The 23,719-nt window shown below is 37.2% G+C and overlaps 1 protein-coding gene across 1 annotated transcript; it reads left to right on the plus strand.

The window, feature by feature from the left end:
• On the plus strand, positions 1 to 23,719 carry CLDN16 (claudin 16). The gene is given in 7 exon segments (XM_058730836.1): positions 1 to 379; positions 382 to 432; positions 434 to 568; positions 14,021 to 14,123; positions 17,635 to 17,799; positions 21,325 to 21,516; positions 22,262 to 23,719. Coding segments are annotated over 7 exon segments (921 nt in total). The 5' UTR covers positions 1 to 238; the 3' UTR covers positions 22,396 to 23,719.

Below are 23,719 nucleotides of genomic sequence, written 5' to 3' on the forward strand. Positions count from 1 at the left end.
GGAGAATAGCTCACTTTCCCTGGAGGGCCTGAGAAAGATCGGTTTACAGGCGTCAGCATGGGGTGTGACCCTTCTTCTCTCCATCTTGGCGCTGGCACGTGTCTCGGGTGACCATCACCTCACATTAGCCCACAGTCTGGCCCGAAAATGTTACCACAGTGCCTTTTCTCCCCCACCCAAGACACACTCAGCCCTTTCACTGACCTGGCTTCTGATTGGAGGCTGGTTGCTTTGGATAATGACCTCCAGGACCCCTCTGTGAGTTACAGCCTGTTCGCGTTACTCTTACCACAACTTAAGACGTCTGCGGTGGGGTGTGAGGAAAAGTAAAAGACCGGTATTTTCACATCCCCAGGTACCAGAAGCTCAGAAGACTGACAACGTTCCAGCCACCTGAGTGGGCCCAGGGCTCGCAGCTGCCCATGTGTCCCTCCCAGACAGGCTGCTTGCTAAAATGAGGGATCTTCTTCAGTACGCCGCCTGTTTCTTTGCCTTTTTCTCTACTGGGTTCTTGGTTGTGGCCACCTGGACAGACTGTTGGATGGTGAATGCTGACGATTCCCTGGAGGTAAGAAGTCAGCACCTTCTTTTCCTGACCCAAGCCTGTCCAAATTTTCTCTCAGCCCTGCTGTCTCAGGATGCTTACTGGGGATAGAAATAATAGCCAACATGGATGGACTTACTCCTTACTTACTACTTACTGAGTCTTATGTTAGCTCATTTAATCCTCACAGCTGATCTATAAGGTAGGCATTGTTATTATCCCATTATATAGATGAGGTAACTGGATAATCCCTCTTTTTTCTTAAGCATAAATTTGTGTAAGTGTAACTACATAATCCCTGCCACTGAGTCTTCTAGAAACTCACCTCTTCCACTGCTGCTTATACTAAATTATAATAACATTCCAGTGACAGCCTTTCTCATAATCATTTTTTAATTTGGATGACAGCATTATGACTTGCCTCTCTTAGAGTGATAATCTAAGAAACTGAGTAATCAAGCTCAAGGTGTATAAAAACCTACCCATTTCCTACATAAGAGGAATTGTTATTTTAAAGTGTTTCCAAGTAGGAGCGAGAGGAAGAACAAAACTTTCCAGTGGGTCCCAAAGTATGGGGGACAGATATGGATTTAAGAAACTCTCAAAAATAAGTTGCTCTTGGAAGCCAACTGTTAACACAAATGAGTGAGTGGTTCACATTTGCAGATTTTATTTTTCTTACTGGGGAAGCTCAGAAAGAAACCATTTTGAAATTTACAGTAATTTCCTGCGGCTATAGGAATGTGAGGAAGGTAGAACTGATTAAAAATCAAATCTTCAAAATCAGCTACTATTCATTAGTGAGGTTTCAGAAAAAGTAGGTAAGAAAAGAAACAATATATCAGGAACTCAATGACTATGCAGCAACCCATTCTACTCTCTTACTTATATCCTGAGGGGAACAATTTGTTCTAACAAACGCTATAATATCACCTCTATGAAGTTTAGGAAAGATACCCAAGAGCTAGTTTATATATTTTTTTCTCCTAATTTTATTTATTAGACTCTCATGTTACAGTTAGAAACAGAAAGTAATGACCTTTCTATTCTGCTGTGTATTATTTTGGCTTGCTTTATTTATTTATTTATTTATTTATTTATTTATATTTAGCTTTTAATTTTCCTCTGACTTCTACATGGCATTTCAAAACCAACAGAGTTATAAATACTTCTTTAGAGCTAGAAAAGTATGTGCCTGAAAATTGTGATAGAATTGAAATACTGCAAAGGATGTGTGCTATATGTGAGTCCAGTGATGTATTTTATCTGGCCTCGCATGTAAGTGGTGAATGAAAAAAAGAATGCCTTTTGAACAGTGCTCAGAGAAAAGTGCAGATAAAAATGTCTGGTGCCATTAGCTCCCCAGAATCCAGACTGCCAGTAGTAGGAGATTAATTTAGAAATATATTGGACTCTAGCACACACAAAATTATTTTTGAAAAATATGCAAAATGTCATCTAAAAGCACTGTTAAAATATTTTCTGAAACAATTTGAAAATCTTTCTGCTTAAGCCGACAGAAATACTAACTTCACTTGGCAAGAATGGAAGTTTAGGAAGGGTCAGACCTTGCTGAGGGAGATTGAGAGTCCCGGCATTTAAAGCATTTTCTTGCTTGTATCTCAGTACATCCAACCAATTTGCCATCTGCTCTGTGCAAGAACACTTCTAGTTAAAATGAATGGTATGAGCAGTCCAGGTTATTCACCTCGAGTAAATCCTTGCTAACCTTGGACAAGAGTTAGTATTTCTTAGCTTCTTTCTTATTTCCCATATTTGAAACATACTATGCAAACATTCTCCAAGACGCTTCCACATTAAAAGAAAAACTGTAACAAATGAGGCTTCTGCTCTCCAACAATCTCTATTTGTCAGTATTTTCAATGTGACAGGGACCTCTTGTAATAATTGCTCCGTCAGTTGGCCAAGATATGAAGACATACAATTATCCACAGATTTCAGTGTTCTGATACCCACTGACTCAAGTCTGTTACTCTTGCTCCTTGCTTCCTTCCTTATGTATGTATCATTTTTGGTCCACATGAGCAGCTCACTTTAAACAACTATTGGACAAAAGTCAACACAGTAAAAGCGCTTTTAAAAAGCCCACCTGTGCAGTATTTAAGCAAAAAGGAGTATTATGAATTTTTAGCTTTGTTGGCTTTGTTAATCTTCTAGAGTGATGGAGATGGAAAATGGAAAATGGGTTCAACAGTTCAATTCAACGTAACAAACATGGAATGTATGACATATAAAAAGTACTGGGCTAATCTTCCTAGGGGAGGTAAAGATAAAGCGGGAATGGGTCATGCCTTCTAAGAGTGGACATTTAGTAGAGAAAAAAGATACACATGGAACTATAATGAAAGGCATAGGCCAGTTCATATTTGAGAAAGAAATGAACAATATACCATTGAAGCAAAGAAAATAGAATGATTATTTCCTGTTGAGGACATTGAAGCTGGCCTCAGGGAGGAAAAGGCATTTGAGCAAAGCCTCCAAAAGGACTTCAAAAGGTAGAAATGGCAGCAGGGGCCTTCTAGACGAGAGGATACATGGCAAAAGTACAGAATGAGTAAAAACTCAAGGCTTGTTAGAGGATTAAGATGAATAACCGGGAGCACAAGGCAGAAAGAGCTCAAATACTCTTTTGTCTTACTACAGCATACTCAAAATAGTATAAAACATTATTTTGCCTTACTCATACCTCCGTTGAAGAAAGTTCTTTGCATTAAGTAAAAATGTTGGGAGAAAAGAAATGGCACACGGATGGCACAGTGCACAGCTCCAAACCAGGGACCAGGGGCCCTGCTCCTTCATTACTGATTCCTGTGTCTCTAGGAGGACTGATGCTGTGGAAAGATCTAGGGCTTCGAGATTATTCCAGCCTGTGTTCGCATCTTACCTGTCTTCCATTGAGCAAGCCCCAGCTCTGTCTTCAATTAGCTCAGTTTCTTCAATTAGAAGATGAAGTAAACTCCATAGTTTTAAGATCCTTCCTCAGTCTTCATGTTGTTTAACACAAGGACTCCTTGACTATGACTGTCTGTGATCCCAAAGTCATGGCCACTCACTGAAGGACCCATGGTGTCTACAGTCTCCCCAGAAACTTCCATCTGGAATCTAATGCAAACCTCTGTTTCTCTGTTACTTCCTATGTTCTTCCTTCCATATTACTCCATTCCTCATTACTTATTTCTTTTTGTCCTTCCCTCCACCCTCTTTTTCTCGATACTTCCATTCTCCTTTTTTCCCTGTCTCCTTTCTTCCCTCTTCTACCCCTTATGCTCTTCCTCTCCTTACTTATTCTTTTTCCTTCCCATAATTTCCCCCTCATCTCTGTTTCCTTCCCTCTCTCTCTCTCCCTTTATTATTTTCTTTCTATCTTCTTTCATTCCACAAATACTGTCTGATACCTCTGTCCCCTGGGGTTGCTGTGCGAACAGGTTTGGAAGGAATATGTGACCTGGATCTACCTTGGGTTGTCCCAACATTACTGGGAGTTATGGGCAAGTAAACTGAAAGTTGCCATACGGTGTGACAAGCGCCATGATAACAAATAACTCTGAGTGACTAGCTCACCCAATCTTAGAGAATGAGTAAAGGCACCCCAGAAGAAACACCTAGCGTAGGACCTAAGGACAGGTGAGTAAGGAAGAAGTAGAGAGTATTGCAAGCACAGGAAATAGTATGGGCAGCGATCCAGGTATGAGAGTAATATATGTGTCTTTGGACTATGTCAGCATGGTAAGAATTTCCAATGTAGGTAGGAGACTATAGGAGCTTGGTCATCAAAGGCTTTGTGTTCAAGTAAAATATAGATCTTACACTGTAGTGAAAGGTGTTTCACTGTAAACAAATATGCACATGTGTTTTACAAATATCAATTGTTGTGGCTACTTATGGGGAAAGGTTAGAATGAATAGAAGGAAATGTAGGAGACTAACTGGGAGGTCTTTGCCGTAGAACAGGAGGGAAACATTGATGGCTTGAACTAGTGAGGCAGCAAGCATAGAGAGACGTGAAGATATGGGAAGCTCTAAAGAACTTGAATGGATAGGATTAATAAGTGCATGTGGAGAAAGGAGTTGATTCAAGGGACAAGCCAAGGTTGAAATCCACTTTACTGTTTTTAAGCAATTAGAGGAATGGTGGAGTCACTCACCAAGAGCTCAAATGGAGGAAAATGAGTCTCTGTACAGAAGTCATTAAGCAGCAATGTCCCTGGACCATCCCACTATTTTTTCCTCACTGAGATTATTATACAGCACCTCGAGGGGGCCAGGAGTGAAATGCTTTCTAGTGGGAAAGTTCACAGGTTGGACTTGATGTGAGAGGACCCTAGATTAAATCCCACTCCCAGGCAATACCTGTATGCTTTTAAATAGCAGACATTTAAATTGCTGTAAAGCACATTTTTTCTTCTGTAAAGGGAGGATAATAATGTAATAAGTGCCTTGTGAGGATTAAGCTTGTGAGCTTGTCCTAAAGCATTTACCACAGTCCTGGGCAAATACAAATCAGTCAATAAACGAGAGATATATTATTGTCTATTTGCAGTTTATTGTTTTGTTTTTGTTCTGGAGGAGGAGATGACATTTTGTATAATGTTCACTGAAGGGAGAGATATGAGATTTAAGTTCTATCCCTGTGTTAGCTATTGATTCTCTTGGAGAAATTTTGTTCACTTCTCTGAGCTGTGGTTTGCCCATTTTTATACTTATGACTGTTTCTTTTTTATCTAACCAGGGAATAAGAGCAAACAATAGAGACAAAGTAGCATAAGTTACCTATTAAATGCATTTTAAAAAGAAAAATAAACTGAATTATTATTATTAGTTTGTTAACTATATTAGAAGATATGAAATTCTTCATATACCACACTTAAATAAAAAAAAAGTAGTTTCTTGGCAAAGTTCTTTCAATTATCAGAGGGAAAGAATGTTTTCACAAGATTAATCCGTTTTCAGTTAATCTTGCGTTAATTATTTACTGAGAATTTGCTATACACCAAGCACTATTATGATTAAAATTTTATTACTTCAAATGAAGGTTTCTCACATTTGGATTTATTTTATCCCCATGATCAGGTTCTTCCCTGGGATTTCTAATTACATTAATGATGCCGCAGTTGTTTTGGATATAAAATAAATATTAAAATTATCATACCTGCATGTACTCTGATTATATATATATATATATATATATATATATATATATACTGGTTTTACTTTCCCGACTCATTGCAAACTCATTCAGCAGACATTGGCGGCTACAAATATTCTCTTGTTCATCTCATGATCTCCTCCTCTTCACACCAATTTCCACATCATGGAAACTCATGATTCACATGAACTGACAGGGTGCATCTATTAAGATACTTGGCATGTTTATGAAAAGAATGAATATAATGCGATGTGATCTTTGGAAATCACACATTGAGCCATAAATGAAAAGTATCTCTGTGGGGAGACCACCACCATTTTCTAGGCAAGGCTTTTTAATCTTAGTACAATTTAAAATTGTTGAAGATATGGATTTCGTCCCTTTTTTAAAAAAGGCAGGAATAAAAATCTAATTCCCTGGGATGTACAATAAGGTTGGTGAAGAGTGTATTCTTGTCCAGAGAATATAGCTTTTTCTGCCTGGTGCTTTAAATAAAGACAGAAATGAAGAAAAGAAGAGAGGAAAAAGTAAACTAATATTTTATTAGCATTCACTCAGCAAACACTGACCTGTCACAACTGATGCAGTAGTCATTGCAAAGTTAGGATGCCATGCTTTCATAAGCATTCTAAGATGATTAAACGTGTGATTTAAATAAATTAAACAATAAATGTTAAAACTGATATATTTAGGGGTGCCTGGATGCTTCAGTCGGGTAAGTGTCTGGCTCTTGTTTTCAGCTGGGTTCATGATCTCATGATTCGTGAATCTGAGCCCCACATCAGGCTCTGAGCTGACAGAGCAGAGCCTCCTTAGGATTCTCTCTCCCTCTCTCTCTGCCCCTCTCTCACTCGTGCACTCTGTCTCTCTCTCAAAATAAATAAATAAACTTAAAAAAATAGAAATGTTTAGTTCAAATATGTAAATTAGGTAATATAACCATGAAGACCATTTTACCTACTAAGTAAGTATTATCTCATTCTTGCCATTTTTACTTTTAGCCAGCCTCCCACAAATAAACAGGCAGAACTAAACCAAATGTATTTCAGCAAATAACTCGTGGCACATAAATGGAGAGGAAAGGAAAGGTAACATCTATTATGCTTACTTTAATCTTGCTTCTTTATCTTTATAAATGACTGTTTTGAGTTCTTTTAGACCTTGGGATATATATATATATATATATATATATATATATATATATATATATATTTGAGAGAGAGAGAGCATGAGTGGGGAAGAGGGGCAGAGGGAGAGATAGAAAGGGAGAGAGAATCTTAAGCAGGATCCATGATCAGCATTTATCCCTACATAGAACTTGATCCCAGGACCCTGGAATCATGACCTAAGCCAAAATCGGGAGTCATACACTCAAGTGACTAAGCTACCCAAGTGTCCCAATAATATAAAATATTAAAATGAAAAGTTCAGAATCCTGGTATAAAAAAACTCAAATGCATTTCATGTTAAAATTGAAATTGTCTCAAGTATTAGTAGTAAAGTATGTTATTTACTATGGAATTATTAAGGTTTTGCATCTTAATGAGTATATTTAAGTAAATACTGGTAACAGCTAAGTTGTATCTTCCGTATTAAAGAACATTAACACAAGAATGGTAAAGTGGTGTGAAAAGCATAAATTCCTATAATAGGTGTGTGCAAGGTGGTTTTTAAAATAGTACATCTTCATGGCTTATTCTACTTTTCTTTTGGGTTTTGCATACTTCTCTCTCTATGTATTATATTTACACACACATCTCAGTGCATATGCACTTATAACTTAATGAGCATTGACAAAGAAAAATCTTATTTTATAGTGGCCAGCCAACAATACATATTTATTAAAACTATTGAGTATATAAATATATTTTCCCCACACAGCTGGAAGAAAAATAAATGCCGATTAATTAAAGTATTTTTAAGTTTCTCTAATTCCCAAAAGATATATAAAATACATGGAGGCAAGACAAACACATCCAGTACTACAGGAAACAAGACAAGGCAGGCAAAATTATATGTTACTGTCTGTAAATATTTCCAGAGTGACAAGGAAAAAAAAATGGCAAAGACAAGGGTAGAGAAGCCTTAATAGGAAGTTGCTAAAGAGATGGGAATAGGAAATCCCAGGATTAAGGAACTAATTTAGGATACTATAAATTCAACAGGGAAGAGACGTGGTCAGTATGGTGTCCTAAAGAATTTTCTGAGTGGTATCCTGCTCATCCCGTGTCCTGTGGTAAACACTTACTTCCCAGAGCTGGTCGAGTAGATAGGGTCCAGCCTGAAAATAAATCAGTATTAACTCTATAGTCTAAATCATAATTCTTTGACTCCCAGATTCAGCTGTTTTATCCATTCAGTCAAGTCAGAAGCATATATTAAGCACCAGTTGTGCATAGAGTGTATCAGTAACCATTATCTAAAGACAGATAGTTAATGTGAATTTTAAAAAGTGACCAGGGCGCCTGGGTGGCTCAGTCGGTTGGGCTTCTGACTTTGGCTCAGGTCATGAGCTTGCTTTCGTGATTTGGAGCCCGCGTCAAGCTGTGTGCTGACAGCTCAGAGCCTGGAACCTGCTTCGGATTCTCTCTGCCCCTCCCCTGCTCGCACTCTGTCTCTGTCTCTGTCTCTCTCTCAAAGGAAATAAAGATTCAAAAAAAAAAGAAAGAAAAAGTGACTAATTTTTTTTTCTTAATAAACATCTTTTGAGCATCCATTATGTTCCAAGCAGGAGGGTCTGTAAGCTCCTTGAAGCGAGGTGCCATACCTTTCTTGGGCTTTGCTTTATCCCCAGCATTTTGTTAGTCTGTTGACTGGCACATGGCAGATCTTCAATGAATATAGTTTGAAATAGGACAACAGACAGACTTGGGAGACAGATGTCTGCAAATGCACAGAAGAATAGTAATGCAATATTGTAAATACTATAGAAAATATGGACAGATTATGGTATGATCTGGGAATAAATTAACCCTAGCTGGACAAACTGGGAGAACTTCTTGGAAGAAGGAGTATCTTTGAAGTGCCATTTGAAGGATAGGTAGAAATTTGACAAATTGAAGGCAAAGGGAGTCATTCTCATTATTATACACGAGGAGTGAGAAAGTTAAATGCTGTTAGGAACCAGGTAACCAACATCCTTGAGAGAGGCAGATTGGGGGAGGAGGGAGGAGGAGGAAAACTGTGAGTACAAGCCCCATCTAAAGGAAACAGCCAGTCCCTTGGCGCTAATCATTGTTATGTGGGACTGAGGAGTCCAGGTGGCCAGCATGACTAAGTTGCCAAAGGAAAGCAGAAATATGGACTGTTCTATAAGATCTCTGTTTTACTATTGTAATGAAATAATATTAAGAGATTTATGCCAGCCTCATGTTTGTGACTTGTGCTTTTATTGTTACATCTTGGATAAACTGAGTTCTCCCCATTTAGGAGATAATCTCCTCACGTCAGGACAGATAGTCATTGAAATAATATAGAAATCCCTCTAGTATCATTATCTGTATTTATTAATGTATAAATTGCATGTTAAAAGAGTAAGCTTAAAATTACAATCTTCTATTTTGAATGACCTTGCAAGATAAGAATTATTAGTTAACATTTTGCATTTTTGCCCTTTAAGAAAGGTTAATCATAATATTTGAAGCATCAGTCTCCTTTTTAAACAGAACCTTGTCTTAAAACTTTTAAGAATTTAGATTTACTTGCCTTTGAGAGAGTTCTTAATAAGCCTCTGTATAACACAGGAATAAGTAAGTGAAGATTATATATTAGAGCCAAGGAGGGCTTCCCTAAATATGATAAATACCATAAAAAATTTTAACCTTGTCTTTGTGCACAAAGGCACCTTTAAGGGTGTCTCCAGTAAGTGCTATATTAACACAGAAGTTTAGTTAATTACAGCCACTATTCTCACGTACCTTAACCGAGTGTGAATACCAAGCAATCTAATAGTGTGCCCCTGAGCATTAATACCTAATGAAATTAGATTCCTGTTTCCTCTAATGAGCTCATTGCTTTTCTAAATATGGTCATTGCAGGTAAATGATCAATAGCCTTGAAAATGACACCACTGCTGGATTATTTTGCCAAGAGACTCTTTTTTAGTGTAAAATGAGTTTCCTACATATATATCTCAGGTTCCTTTCTAAATAACCTCATATATAAAAAGAAATACCACAGTAGGAGTGTTTGTTTGTTTTAATGGGGCTATGTAAGACAGCAGGAATTATGGACAGTCACTGTCTAATTATGGAACAGTGACTTCAAATCCGTATAACCTAGCTCTAGTTGGTATAAACTGGATCCAGTATGTTCTTGTTAATTGAGGGACTGAACAGGAATAAGCTATGAGAAGTCTTGTTTTCTATTTCAGTGTAACAGTTCTGTACCAATCATCTCTACTGTATTTGTCTCCTAGGGCTGCCATAACAAATTACCACAATTTGGTGGCTTAACACAAGAGAAATTTATTCTCTTGCAGTTCTGGAGGTTACAAGTTTGAAATCAAGGTGTTGACAAGGCTGTGCCCCCTCTGAAGGCTCTAGGGGAGAATCTGTTCCTCTCCTCTTCTGGCTTCTGGTCACTACTCCATTCCTTGATTTACAGCCACATCACTTCAATCTCTGCCTCTCTGGTCATAGTACCTTCTTCTCTATGTGTCTCTCATTAAAGCACTTGTCATTAAATTTGGGGCCCACCCTGGTAATCCAAGATGATCTCATTACCTCAAGATCTGTAACTTCACTACATATGCAAAGTCCCTTTTTCCTTTTTTTTTTTAAATATGAAATTTATTGTCAAATTGGTTTCCATAAAACACCCAGTGCTCATCCCAATAGGTGCCCTCCTCAATACCCATCACCCACCCTCCCCTCCCTCCCAACCCCCATCAACCCTCAGTTTGTTCTCAGTTTTTAAGAATCTGTTATGTTTTGGCTCCTTCCCTCTCTAGCCTCTTTTTTTTTTTTTTTCCTTCCCCTCCCCCATGGCCTTCTATCAAGTTTCTCAGGATCCACACAGGAGTGACAACATATGGTATCTGTCTTTCTCTGTATGGCTTATTTCACTTAGCATCACCCTCTCCAGTTCCATCCATGTTGCTACAAAGGGCCATATTTCATTCCTTCTCATTGCCACGTAGTACTCCATTGTGTATATAAACCACAATTTCTTTATGCATTCATCAGTTGATGGACATTTACGCTCTTTCCATAATTTGGCTATTGTTGAGAGTGCTGCTATAAACATTGGGGTATAAGTGCCCCTATGCATCAGTACTCCTGTATCCCTTGGGTAAATTCCTAGCAGTGCTATTGCTGGGTCATAGGGTAGATCTATTTTTAATTTTTTGAGGAACCTCCACACTGTTTTCCAGAGCATCTGCACCAGTTTGCATTCTCACCAACAGTGCAAGAGGGTTCCTGTTTCTCCACATCCTCGCCAGCATCTATAGTCCCCTGATTTGTTCATTTGAGCCACTCTGACTGGCATGAGGTGGTATTTGAGTGTGGTTTTGATTTGTATTTCCCTGATGAGGAGCGACGTTGAGCATCTTTTCATGTGCCTGTTAGTCATCTGGATGTCTTCTTTAGAGAAGTGTCTATTCATGTTTTCTGCCCATTTCTTCATTGGATTATTTGTTTTTTGGGTATGGAGTTTGGTGAGTTGTTTACAGATTTTGGATACTAGCCCTTATCTGATATGTCATTTGCAAATATCATTTCCCATTCCGTTGGTTGCCTTTTAGTTGGCATTTCCCACTCCGTTGGTTTTGTTGATTGTTTCCTTTGCAGTGCAGAAGCTTTTTATCTTCATGAGGTCCCAATAGTTCATTTTTGCTTTTAATTCCCTTGCCTTTGGGGATATGTCAGGTAAGAAATTGCTGCGGCTGAGGTCAGAGAGGTTTTTTCCTGCTTCTCCTCTAGGGTTTTTTGATGGTTTCCTGCCTCACATTCAGGTCCTTTATCCATTTTGAGTTTGTTTTTGTGAATAGTGTAAGAAAGTGGTCTAGTTTCATTCTTCTGCATGTTGCTGTCCAGTTCTCCCAGCACCATTTGTTAAAGAGACTGTCTTTTTTCCATTGGATATTCTTTCCTGCTTTGTCAAAGATTAGTTGGCCATATGCAAATTCCCTTTTTCCAAAAAAGATAACATCCATACATCCATAGGTTCTGGGATTAGGACTTGGACAGATCTTTGGTGGGAGAAGTGAGGGAGGGGGCATAATTCAACCCATCATACCTACCCTTCTTCACTTTGATTGTGGTTAGTTAGCAATGTTGAACACTGTCACTACTCAGGTTGTTACGATGTTTAAGTACTTTACTAAGATCACTTATGAGCAAATCATTTATATTGTGTGTTTGTAATTTTTTAATTCTTATAACTATCCTAGCACTATCTCCTTTACGCAGATAAGAAGATTGAGGCTCAAAAAAAGGTAAGATCTTGCCCAAAGATACAACACATTTAAAAAGTATCAACTTAGATTTAAAGTCTATACTTTTTTAGTGGCAGCTTAAATTGCATGCATATCTAACTTGAGATGCTCACATCCATCATTAAAAAATTGGTATGTTAACTTTCACAAGGTAGATCTGCGTTAAATTTTTGGTTACTGCAGTTCCTAAGGCAGATAATATCCCCAAAGCATCCCTTCAGTTTTAACCTTAGGAAGAGCAAGCCAAAGTGAAGGTTTGTAGAATAATAGCCATAGGACAAGATTAAAGTTAGGGTTTATAACCCTTCACCCCAAGCTATCTTCTCATTTTCAGTGCTGGAGTACTCTAGCCTGAAACGGATTTGGAATTTCTTAAAATGGGTTTTAACTATACTGCGGTGCTTAAGAACAAGCACACAGATTGCCATATTTGTGAACTATGCTTGCTTGGGGTTATCACTTACCTTTTATATTCCTCATTCTCCTTATTTGTAAAATAGCTGATAGTAATTGATGTCTCACAGGAGCAGTTAAGGAATAAATGGGATAATAATATACTTAAATAGTAACTGCTTCACAGTATGGACTCAGTATAGATTTATTATTACTGATTATGTGTATTTTACCTATAAAAGGACAATAGAAGTACAACATTGACATTTGTAGTGGAAGAACAAGCAGTAAAGTTTTATTTGGCACACAATACAGCTGCAAGGTAGAGCACCAAGCAAAGCTTCAAAGCACAAATATTCCCTGATACGGTTTCCTTTTGCAGATCAAAGGGTTTTACGTCCCTTCCTTTCTTCTTCACACCAATTTTAATCTCCCCGCTTTGGCATTTCTCTTCCCACATTGTTATTTAGTCTTTCTTTAAGGAAAAAAAAATAAGTTTTTATTTTCCAAGATAATTCTTGGTTAAATTTTACTAAACTATTCTCAGAATCCCAAGGTAATGTGAATCTGTAATTGAATCAGGACAAACAATCATATTAGCTCTGTTCCATATGCATGAGCTGTGTCAAGAATATTTGAAACTATTTCCCATTGGCATGTTTACAATTTTAGGAAATCTTTTGTGACGTGCAGCTTACAGATAAAACGTGGAATGGCTCTGGGCACTGGTATCTTTTAGCTCTAGGTGGACACTTAGAATCATCTGCACTATGATTCTAAGTAAAAGTGGTTTCCAGCTGTCAGGTTCTATGACATTAATGCTCAGTTGGTTCACATTCATATCATAGCTGGAACATTTGTAATGTGTCAGTGGAGCAAAGAGGAAGAAGCTGTGGGTCTTTATATTTTATTTGTTGCTGTCCTGACGTATGGCATTCTTTGGCAATTATTGTAAAATTGTGAACTTCATATACAATAATGCCTTTCTTCATGGGACTCAGTGTTTATCGGGGTGAAAAATTAATGTACATTCTTAATAGACTCAGGACGTCAAGAGTTAGCATTTATTGTTTTATTTATTTGTTTATTTATTTATTTATTTATTTTTGATGAAAAATGTCAGCAGAGGAAAAGTGACATAAATTGTCTCCATGTGAAACCATGACTCCATGATTGAACCAGCCATAGACATTTGCTTATATGTAATGAAGACTTTATCTAGTTAGGTACCACTGCCCCCCCTCCCCACCCCATCAGGAAGTGAATTCATTTCCTGGTGGAGAAAGCCTTTAGTTGTTAGTGCTTAAGGGAAAATACTGTAAAACACATTGTGTTTGTTGTAAATGAAATTCTGATCACGCTTGCAACCAATGTACTTTACTATCAAACGCACAACAGCCGAGGTCTTCTTTTGATCCAGGGGAACTAGAGTGTGCCTGCATGAGTTGTTTCACACAGTGTCTTCTCCCAACATCTAGGTGAGCACCAAATGCCGAGGCCTCTGGTGGGAGTGTGTCACGAACGTTTTTGATGGGATTCGCACCTGTGACGAGTATGATTCTATCCTTGCCGAACACCCCTGTATGTATGCCTTAGACAACCCCCTTGCCAGGGAGGGATCCCAAACAGGTTTTCATTGTGTGTGTGTGTGTGTGTGTGTGTGTGTGTGTGTGTCTCCAGAACTATGGTAAAGTTCTGTCTCATTTTATTTTTTTTTAAATTTTTTTTCAACGTTTTTTATTTATTTTTGGGACAGAGAGAGACAGAGCATGAACGGGGGAGGGGCAGAGAGAGAGGGAGACACAGAATCGCAAACAGGCTCCAGGCTCCGAGCCATCAGCCCAGAGCCTGACGCGGGGCTCGAACTCACGGACCGCGAGATCGTGACCTGGCTGATGTCGGACGCTTAACCGACTGCGCCACCCAGGCGCCCCCATCATTTTAAATGTTTCCATAAAAAGTTCAGAAACGTGAATTGAAACACATTGGGCATATTTTATCTTTTTCCATGTTGTATACATTCTTTTAAGGTAAAAATATTAACTTCTTCATCTCTGCCCCCTCCCCCCAAATACCTGGCAGAGTGTCTTACACACAGTAGACTTAAAGTAAACACTTTTTAAATTGAGATGAATTCTTCAGGTTGTGGTTACTGGAGGATTAGAATTGACACATTAGATGAAAACCATTTCAGAGATGTCTTTTAGCTGTGATGTAAGTCAAATAGGAAGTTGACATTAATTCATTGAGAGAGTTGCTGAGAAAGAGAGAAGGTGGAAACAGGGGGCAGAGACAAAGAGAAAAACAGACATGAAGATAAGCAAAGAGAGACATACAGATTATAGGATCAGGGAATGAAAAGAATCAATACATATGACACACAATTAACAGAAATAGTAAAGCCAGCTCCTTCTTCTTCCTAACCTTTAGCTTTAAATTTTAATTAGGTGTTAACAAGGTCCATATTTCTATGAATAAAGAGATTTCATAGATGAAAAAATGTTATCATTGATTCTCTCAGTTTTTCTCCACAGCAGATATTTATTTATTTAGAACATTGAATCATGCCAAGAAATACTGGTGCTGTTGTTAAAGCTAATTGGTTTTGGTCTCCTTCAAAGCAGACGGGGTATGGTAGAGCCTGGCAACTTCTTTTCTGAAGATAAATGAAAAGCAAATGCTTGGAATGTGACTTTTCCCCTGGACAGCTATTTCAGTCCAGGGATAAGCACTTAAAAGGAGCAGTGCTCTAAAATATCTTCTTCTGCTATTTAGGATTTGAGTGTTTTTTTTTTTTAACCTAATTCATAAAGCCTATATTTCATTTTTTTTGGAAACTTCTTAATTCTTTCTCTTTTTCCCTCCTTGTGGTAACCTACTTCTATCCACGAAAAAGCATGATTTGGTCAATAAAAATGTAAGTTCATGTGGACACTAGGCTATTCCAGAAATGCAGTGCTATGGTGGGAGCAGAGAAAAAAAAATAAAGATAAAACATTTCAAACTTGTAAATGTTGTTATGTACATTTATACAAGAATAACAGAAAATCACTCATAAGCTCACTGCACAGAGAAAACTGCTGACTGTATTTTTAAATATTTCTTTTTTTAATCTTTTGCCTGCACTAGCTCACATTTTAAAATATGTTCTTACCTATTAATTTCAAATAATATCTTAAAAAGTAATTACTTTTGTTTAAGAAATTCCATCATATGCTTAGAGACTACAGATATAAACATGTATTCTAAGAAAATAACAACTATACCCTCTAAGTTAGGATATTACCTATAAAATTTTATTTTTAGTCTTTGATATCTTTTATAGAATCACAATTAGATAACTTTTCCCACTGTCCTATGGACCTAGGATATACAGACCGAGACAAAATTTTTTTTCAGGGCTCTTGTTGATATAGTTAATTTGAGTTCCCTTTTCTCCAGTCAGAATATTTAACATTATTCTAGCAGCCAGTTCTCAGACAATACCTGGGAAAAAAATTCCTGGTTCGTTAGCATTAGCAGTCTGCCTGCAGAACTGCCCTCTTAGAACTGGACAGGCCATAAGGCTGGCTGGATAACACCATAAACATGAGTCCTGGAGTTCTACAGAGCATCAGAAATCATGCTATATGTGGGATCAAGGTTTGGAGAGGGGAAAACCAGGGTCACAATTTCAAGGTGTCCCATCCAAAGGCAATCCTGGCCCTGTTGGTCCCAGGTCCAAAAGGGACTTAATATTTAAGGAAGGCACTCCAAAGTGTGGGACTGCTTGGCTTGGGGTGCTGAGTAGGAGACCCACTTCTATATATATAGCCTAGTTAGGCACATATTTTTCTCTTTCTTGAAATTTGAGAAAAATAAGCCTTAGATTTGGCCTAAATTAGAAATATAAATCTAAATTTTTTGAAATAATGCCATATATTAAGATCTTAAATATTCACCTATTAATCAGGTAAAAGCTGATTTTATGCATTGATTTCTTCTCTTAGATGGATTATAAAGGTATTTTTTTATTTTAAATAAATTGGCCACATTTTACAAGCAATCTATTACTAAATCAGCCCTAAATTTATCTCACCACTGCAGAAGAATTATTTAAAATACAAGGAAGCCCCCATCACTATGAAAATAAAACATAATTACAATACCCTCAAAAAGAATAAATTGTATTCCTCCTTTCCATTAGCGAGCTAAAATAGTAGTAGTTTTGACATCCGGTAATTAACCCTCCATTTCTGACAAAATTTCCCATTTTTAAGTTAGCATAACCGAGACTCACAGTTCAAGAGGTTTTCACATTTGAGGATGCTTCCACTGCAGAAGATGATTGCTACTATTCCACTTCTACTTACCTAATACCCTCTTCCCTGGACCTTCTACCACATATTCTCATTGGCCATAGTTGAAATTTGCTCAGTTGACAGTGCAAGATTAAAGGGTTAAGACGGAATGTTGGCCAAGAAGGGTCACCCCTGGAGGCGATGAAAAAGAATACGATCTGGCCTCTAGAAGTAGTCTTTGACTAAATAACAGAAGCTCTGTAGCTCCTCTTCCTTCTAAAGAGATGGCTTTAGAAGAGATGGCTCCCATTAGCTTGAACGGGCAAAAGACATCTTGAATCATTTTATCCTGCTCCCCTGTACCAAATTTTAACCAGTTATTTTAAGTATATTTTTCAATGGAACTTCAAACAACTGTAGTGATCGTTTATTTCTTAAATATTCATTGGGCAACTTCTGCAGAATAGATACTCTACTTTCAATTGAGTATTCAGCTATAATACTTGTGAACAAGTCTCATTCCAGAACAAGAAACAAACAAGGAAAAAGGTATTTAGTGTACACGATAGGCCAAGCATTTTGCTAGGGGGCCGAGAAGTCTAAGTAATAATCAGTGCTTAAACAAATAATAATACCGATAATCTCATGATATTTTTGCATTTTATGAAAAAAAAATCCAAGTTCATGCAAATTTAAATTCTAATTCAATAGGCATTTGTTAATGTATGTAATTATCTGTTTTTTGGCATACCTCGACATTAACGTGTTTCCTTCCTCTGACCATGATTTAACCACATGCCCTGATCTTCCAGTGAAGCTGGTGGTAACTCGAGCGTTGATGATTACTGCAGATATTTTAGCTGGATTTGGATTTATCACCCTGCTTCTTGGTCTCCACTGTGTGAAATTCCTCCCTGATGAGCCATACATCAAAGTCCGCATCTGCTTTGTTGCTGGAACCATATTACTAATAGCAGGTACTCTCTGCACTAGGGATGGGGGTAGAGGTGCTCATCTACAGTCTTGAGATGAAGGAGGATGCTGTTGTGAAGCAGTTCATTTTTTTTAAGTTTATTTATTATTAAGTTTTGTTCCAGAGAGAGAGGAAGAGCACACGTGCACATGTGCAAATGAACAGGGGAGGGGCAGAGAGAGGGGCAGAGAGAGAATCCCAAGCAGGCTCCACAGTATCAGCGCAGAGACCGATGTGGGGCTCTATCTCATGACCCTGAGATCATGACCTGAGCCAAAATCAAGAGTCAGTCACTGAACCGACTAAGCTATACAGGTGCCCCGTGAAGCTGTTCATTTTAACATCATATGTGACTTGCTTTTCTAGATTGAAGGAATAAGGAGCACATCAGCCCTTCTTTCTTCAGCTGTGAAATCAGATAATTAATTTTTTGTTACAATGTTAGATGAAAGTTTATTGAAGTCCTCAAACTATTTTTAACCATTTAAAAAGTTATATAATGGTTTAAAATTTTCAAATAATTTATTTTTTATTATTCTTGAAGTTAAATCCTAAAGTCCCAAGGTCCCATCTCCTTACCTGTACCCACAGTAAGAGTAGGCAATTCTTTAGCAATTCTTTAGCAACTAAGTTGTGCCAAGTCCTATGTCAGGTTTTCTTATGTGCCAACCCATCTGAATGTAAATGTAACAATAAGCAGATTATATCTCCACTTAAGAGGCAGATGAATAAATGGAATTCTGAAGGATAATAAATCAAGCATGACTTATAAACAAGTCAAGAAGCACTTTACATGGTGTTTATTGATGAAAAAGCATCATTAAATTCTGTCATTAAATTCACTTTAGTCTTCCTCTGTCACAATATGATGTCTTCTTAAGACCTTAATGCAAGTTGGGAGAAAATACACTGTCCAAGAGATCAAAGTGCAGGAAGATTGAAAACCAATGGGCACACCCCCAGAGAGGAAACTATCTTTTTTTTTAATGGTAGTAGTGAAAATTTAGCAAAGCAAATATAAGTGATAACTTCACCAGGAAGTATAAAATGAATGGATAGGGATTTTGGAATTAAAAATACTTGCAGAGGTGTCTGGCTGGCTCAGTCAGTAGAGCATGCAATCTTGATCTCAGAGTTGGGAACTCGAGTTCCATATTGGGGGTAGAGTTTACTTAAAAAAATTTTTTTTTTTAGGGGCACCTGGGTGGCTCAGTTGGTTAAGCGTCCAGCTTCAGCTCAGGTCATGATCTTGCTGTTCCCGAGTTTGAGCCCCACATCGGGCTCTGTGCTGACAGCTCAGAGCCTGGAGCCTGCTTCAGATTATGTGTTTCCCTCTCTCTCTCTCTCTCTGACCCTCCCCCACACATGTCTGTCTTTCTGTCTCAAAAATAAACATTAAAAAAATTTTTTTTTAATTTTTTTAATACTTGGAGATATAGATGTGTGATTTTTCACCTTAGGCCAGTTTCTTAACTGGTCTTCTTTACTTGATCTGCAAAATTAGGCCACGTCCCAGCAATAAAATCTATTCTGAATTGCTGTTGTAAAGATCCAGTGTGGACAGAGTGAGCCCATAGCAGAGAGCCTAACCCATCACACAGTCAAAACTGGGGCCTCCCTGAATTTTTTCACACAAGCATTGAGTCAAGGCCTGATGATCCTTAGGTTGTATTAAAAAACCATAAGAACTTAGTAAGTTTTCCTTTTTAATACATTTATTCTCATGTCTAGGTCGGCCTAGTGATAACATAGAGCTTTTGTATGTAACCATGTGTTTTATTTAACAAATTTAAACACCATTTAATGCATACAGTTTTGTTCCAGAATACTTTCTGAGATACCATTATATATGCCACTTTTGATTTAAAAAAATAAAAATCAGCTAAATTTTAAAATATGAGTTGATGAAAAATTCCCTATAGGAATGGATGAAGAAATGATGAAATTAAATTTCCAGATATTGCCAAAGGCTTGAAACCATCATTTGAAATTACTATGCCAAGGGTACCTGGGTGGCTCAGTCACTTAAGCCTCTGCCTCTTGATTTTGGTTCAGGTTATAATCTCATGGTTCATGAGTTTGAGCCCCACATTGGGCTCCGTGCTGGTGGTGTGGAGCCTGCTTGGACTTCTCTCTCTTTCTCCCTCTCTCCAGTCCCTGCCCCCCCACTCACTCTGTCTCTCAAAATAAATAAACCTAAAAAGAGAAGAAATTAATTAGATATATATTATATAATTATATTATATTACATATAATAAATATATATAATATATGAAATACTAACACCATACATATATATAAATATATATGACATGCTATTTTCATATGGTATAAAATGAAATATATGCATATTTCATATATATATGTATCTATGTGTGTTATATGTATATATAATTTTACATAATCTCTTTCTAAGTTTTAAAAAAGGAATTTCCGTCTTAAACCCATAGATTAGAAGTATTGTAGAAAATAGGTGGTAATTTATACCCTGTTATCTAAAGGTTATGTGTTCATTATCTGTCCTTAAACTTCTTGCATTAAACAACTGGGAAAATAATGCAATGAAATGGTGACTTAAATACATATCACAGACCCCCTAGAAAAGAATGTGAAACACCATTTTCACATAGCATTTTGTCCTATAGCTCCTCACCTTTTTTTTTCCTGCACCTTAGCACTGATGTGCAATTTATACCTTTAAAGCAAGCGGACTCTACTGGCATCATTCCAAGCCAGTCAAATTGTCAGATAGACTAATTTGAGGGGTTAAATTTTGTTTAAAAGGAATAAAATTTCTTAGTTTGTTCTCTCATGGTGTGCGGGTAGTAGGTAAGAATTTATTTTAAAATAAAGACAATTTTTACTCCAGTTATTTGTTTTTAAGCCCAACAGACTAAAATTATTGACTTCAAAAAACATAGTTTCCATATGGGTGCTGATTATGTAGCTGACACAGCTTAAAATTTTTTTTTTTAACGTTTATTTATTTTTGAGACAGAGAGAGACAGAGCATGAACGGGGGAGGGTCAGAGAGAGGGAGACACAGAATCTGAAGCAGGCTCCAGGCTCTGAGCTGCTGACACAGCTTTAATTGTGGGTCCAGGGGGTGGGGCAGAGAAGAATAGAATATTCTTAAAGATATGTACTTTTAATTAAAAAATCAATAGAGTGAACGTATGTTGTGTATTATTTGTCTTCGATTTTGTGTTCTTTCTTTTTTTCTGTTGTTTTTCATATTTCCTTTTACACAGCATTCAAAATAACATGTGAGAGAGGAAAATTAAAGAAAACCACAATGATCATTTTAATTTTACACAAACAGATGAACACTGCATTTTAAAATTTTTGTATTTCTCTTTATGTATAAACTGATACATAATTTGGAAGAAACACAAAATAGAAAGCAATTATTATTGCCCCTCCAAATGATTATTATCCCTGTCTAAATGATGCCATCCATTTTGGGTAGCAGTCCATGAACTTACATTTGGAAAGCCTGTATTATTTTAGCAACTTTTCTTTCTTTCAGGTGCCCCAGGAATCATTGGTTCAGTGTGGTATGCTGTTGATGTTTATGTAGAACGTTCTTCTCTGGTTTTGCACAATATATTTCTTGGCATCCAATATAAATTTGGTTGGTCTTGCTGGCTTGGAATGGCTGGGTCTCTGGGTTGCTTTTTGGCTGGTGCTGTCCTGACATGCTGCTTATACCTCTTCAAAGGTAAGAACAAAATAAAATAGCACACTTACTTGCCTCCATTATCAGTCTTCCCAATCTAGTAGAAACAGTTCTCACCAGTGCGAAATAATGTTGCTTACTTGATCCCTACCTCTTATAAAAAATGACACTTGAGAAGTTTCTGTTGTTCAAGGAAAACTGATTTGCAATATTCAAGCCTCATACCTCATAAGTGGTATATTGGGTGGAAAAAAACCACATCTATAACTGTATCCAATATCTAAATATATAATGATGATTTCAATGTGTTCATAATCTTATATATCTAACTTCATCTAATCTACTAAATTTATATCTAGAGTTAAACAAAGAAGTAGACTGAGAGCCAAGTCAAATATTTGTTGTTAAAAAATATAATGTATTACTATTGGGTTTCTAAAAATATTGTTAAAAAGCAAGAAAATCCATCTCCTCATCAGGAAAGAAGGAAGGAGGGAAGGAAGGAAGAAAAGAGAAAGGAAGGAAAGAAGGAAGGAAGGAAGGAAGGGAGAAAGGACAGAAGAGAAGGAGGAGAGAAAAAGAAGGAAAGTACCTAAGCTTTTAATCTAAAAATAACTTTCCAGATGAAAATCTTAGATTTTATTCTAGGGTTCTTCTTAGATGATTCCTTCTTAAAGTATTTATATTTTTGTCTCTTTATGAAAAGAATGTGTAAAATGACATTTTTCCCCAAAGTTCACTGAATCATAATTATTTCTATACAACTACATTTATCTCTTTCCAACAGATGTTGGACCTGAAAGGAACTATCCGTATTCCATGAGGAAAGCCTACTCAAATGCAGCTATTTCCATGGCCAAGTCATACGTAGCCCCTCGGACAGAGACCGCCAAAATGTATGCCGTGGACACGAGAGTGTAAAGTGCCACACATCAGTCTGTGTATATATGTTCCTGAAATGATCAATCAATATGTTTAGGTTAATACAATAGCAGGTTGATCTAGGAGCACTTACTTAGTCCTCATGTTCAACTAAGTTAATTGCTCAGCTTAATCAGGAAGTTTGATTCTGCTATCACTGCTCTTTTTCTGTTATTCCCATATTCTCCCTCCTTTCTACCCTCCTCTTGCACATGCTCACATACACTTGCCCTGTATTTGCAGATAAGGTTGCTAGGATATACAAATGTTTGTTTGTGATTTCATATTGCTATTAGAGATTGTGACATGGTGATATTCAAGTAAAATGATACTTTAAGACCAGAAAGCAACCTTTAAAAGAGGCCAGAGATTCTAATCTTTGAAGGTATTGACAGCCTCTTAGCTCCTTCTCTGGCTTTTGGTTCATTCTTTGTGTTCTCAACTGAGTGAGTTATTTGATAACTTTGAAGATGATTTTCCACATTTAAACTAGTATATCAAACCCTACTGTTACTCTGACTCTGTTAAAATAGAAAAAAGAAATTAACAGCTTCATCTACCAGCTGCTGGTGGAACTGAAAGATAAGAAGTGTCCCCTCCATACTTGGAATGTCAAAAGCAAATGTCAGATTAATACCAGAGCAGTGGTCACTGTCTTCCTCGTAAACAACATAAGAGATCTGTGTATTATTTTATTGCTACTGTAAGTTTGCTTATATATTGCCAAATTATTAGACCACAGCTGCAACAGCTAAACCAGAGAGTTCAGTCATTTATGTACTGGACATCCAAAAATGTTTCAGAAATGCACCATGTTAAAATTCACTGGTTCAGGTGTTTTCCCACCAACTGGATCCTTAGCACCCAGGAAAATATCTGACAAATGATAAAATTTAACAAATATTTGTCGATTGGAAGAAATAAATTCTCACAACTCTCCACTGAAATAAAGATCAGTTTTTCTCACAAAATGTCTATTTGTCGAGAAAAAAATGGAATTATGTATTTAGTAATACACGTAAAGAAATCAGTGAATGATTGCTAATAGCATCTTGTTCATATTCACACTGTGGTCATACATTTTTTTTATTTTGTTTTTATTTTTTTTTATTTTTTTTATTTTTTTTTAACGTTTATTTATTTTTGAGACAGAGAGAGACAGAGCATGAACGGGGGAGGGTCAGAGAGAGAGGGAGACACAGAATCTGAAACAGGCTCCAGGCTCTGAGCTGTCAGCACAGAGCCCGATGTGGGGCTCGAACTCACGGACCGCGAGATCATGACCTGAGCGGAAGTCGGCCGCTCAACCGACTGAGCCACCCAG

The sequence above is a fragment of the Neofelis nebulosa genome, chromosome 5 (genome assembly GCF_028018385.1).
Source record: "Neofelis nebulosa isolate mNeoNeb1 chromosome 5, mNeoNeb1.pri, whole genome shotgun sequence".
Taxonomy (NCBI): domain Eukaryota; kingdom Metazoa; phylum Chordata; class Mammalia; order Carnivora; family Felidae; genus Neofelis; species Neofelis nebulosa.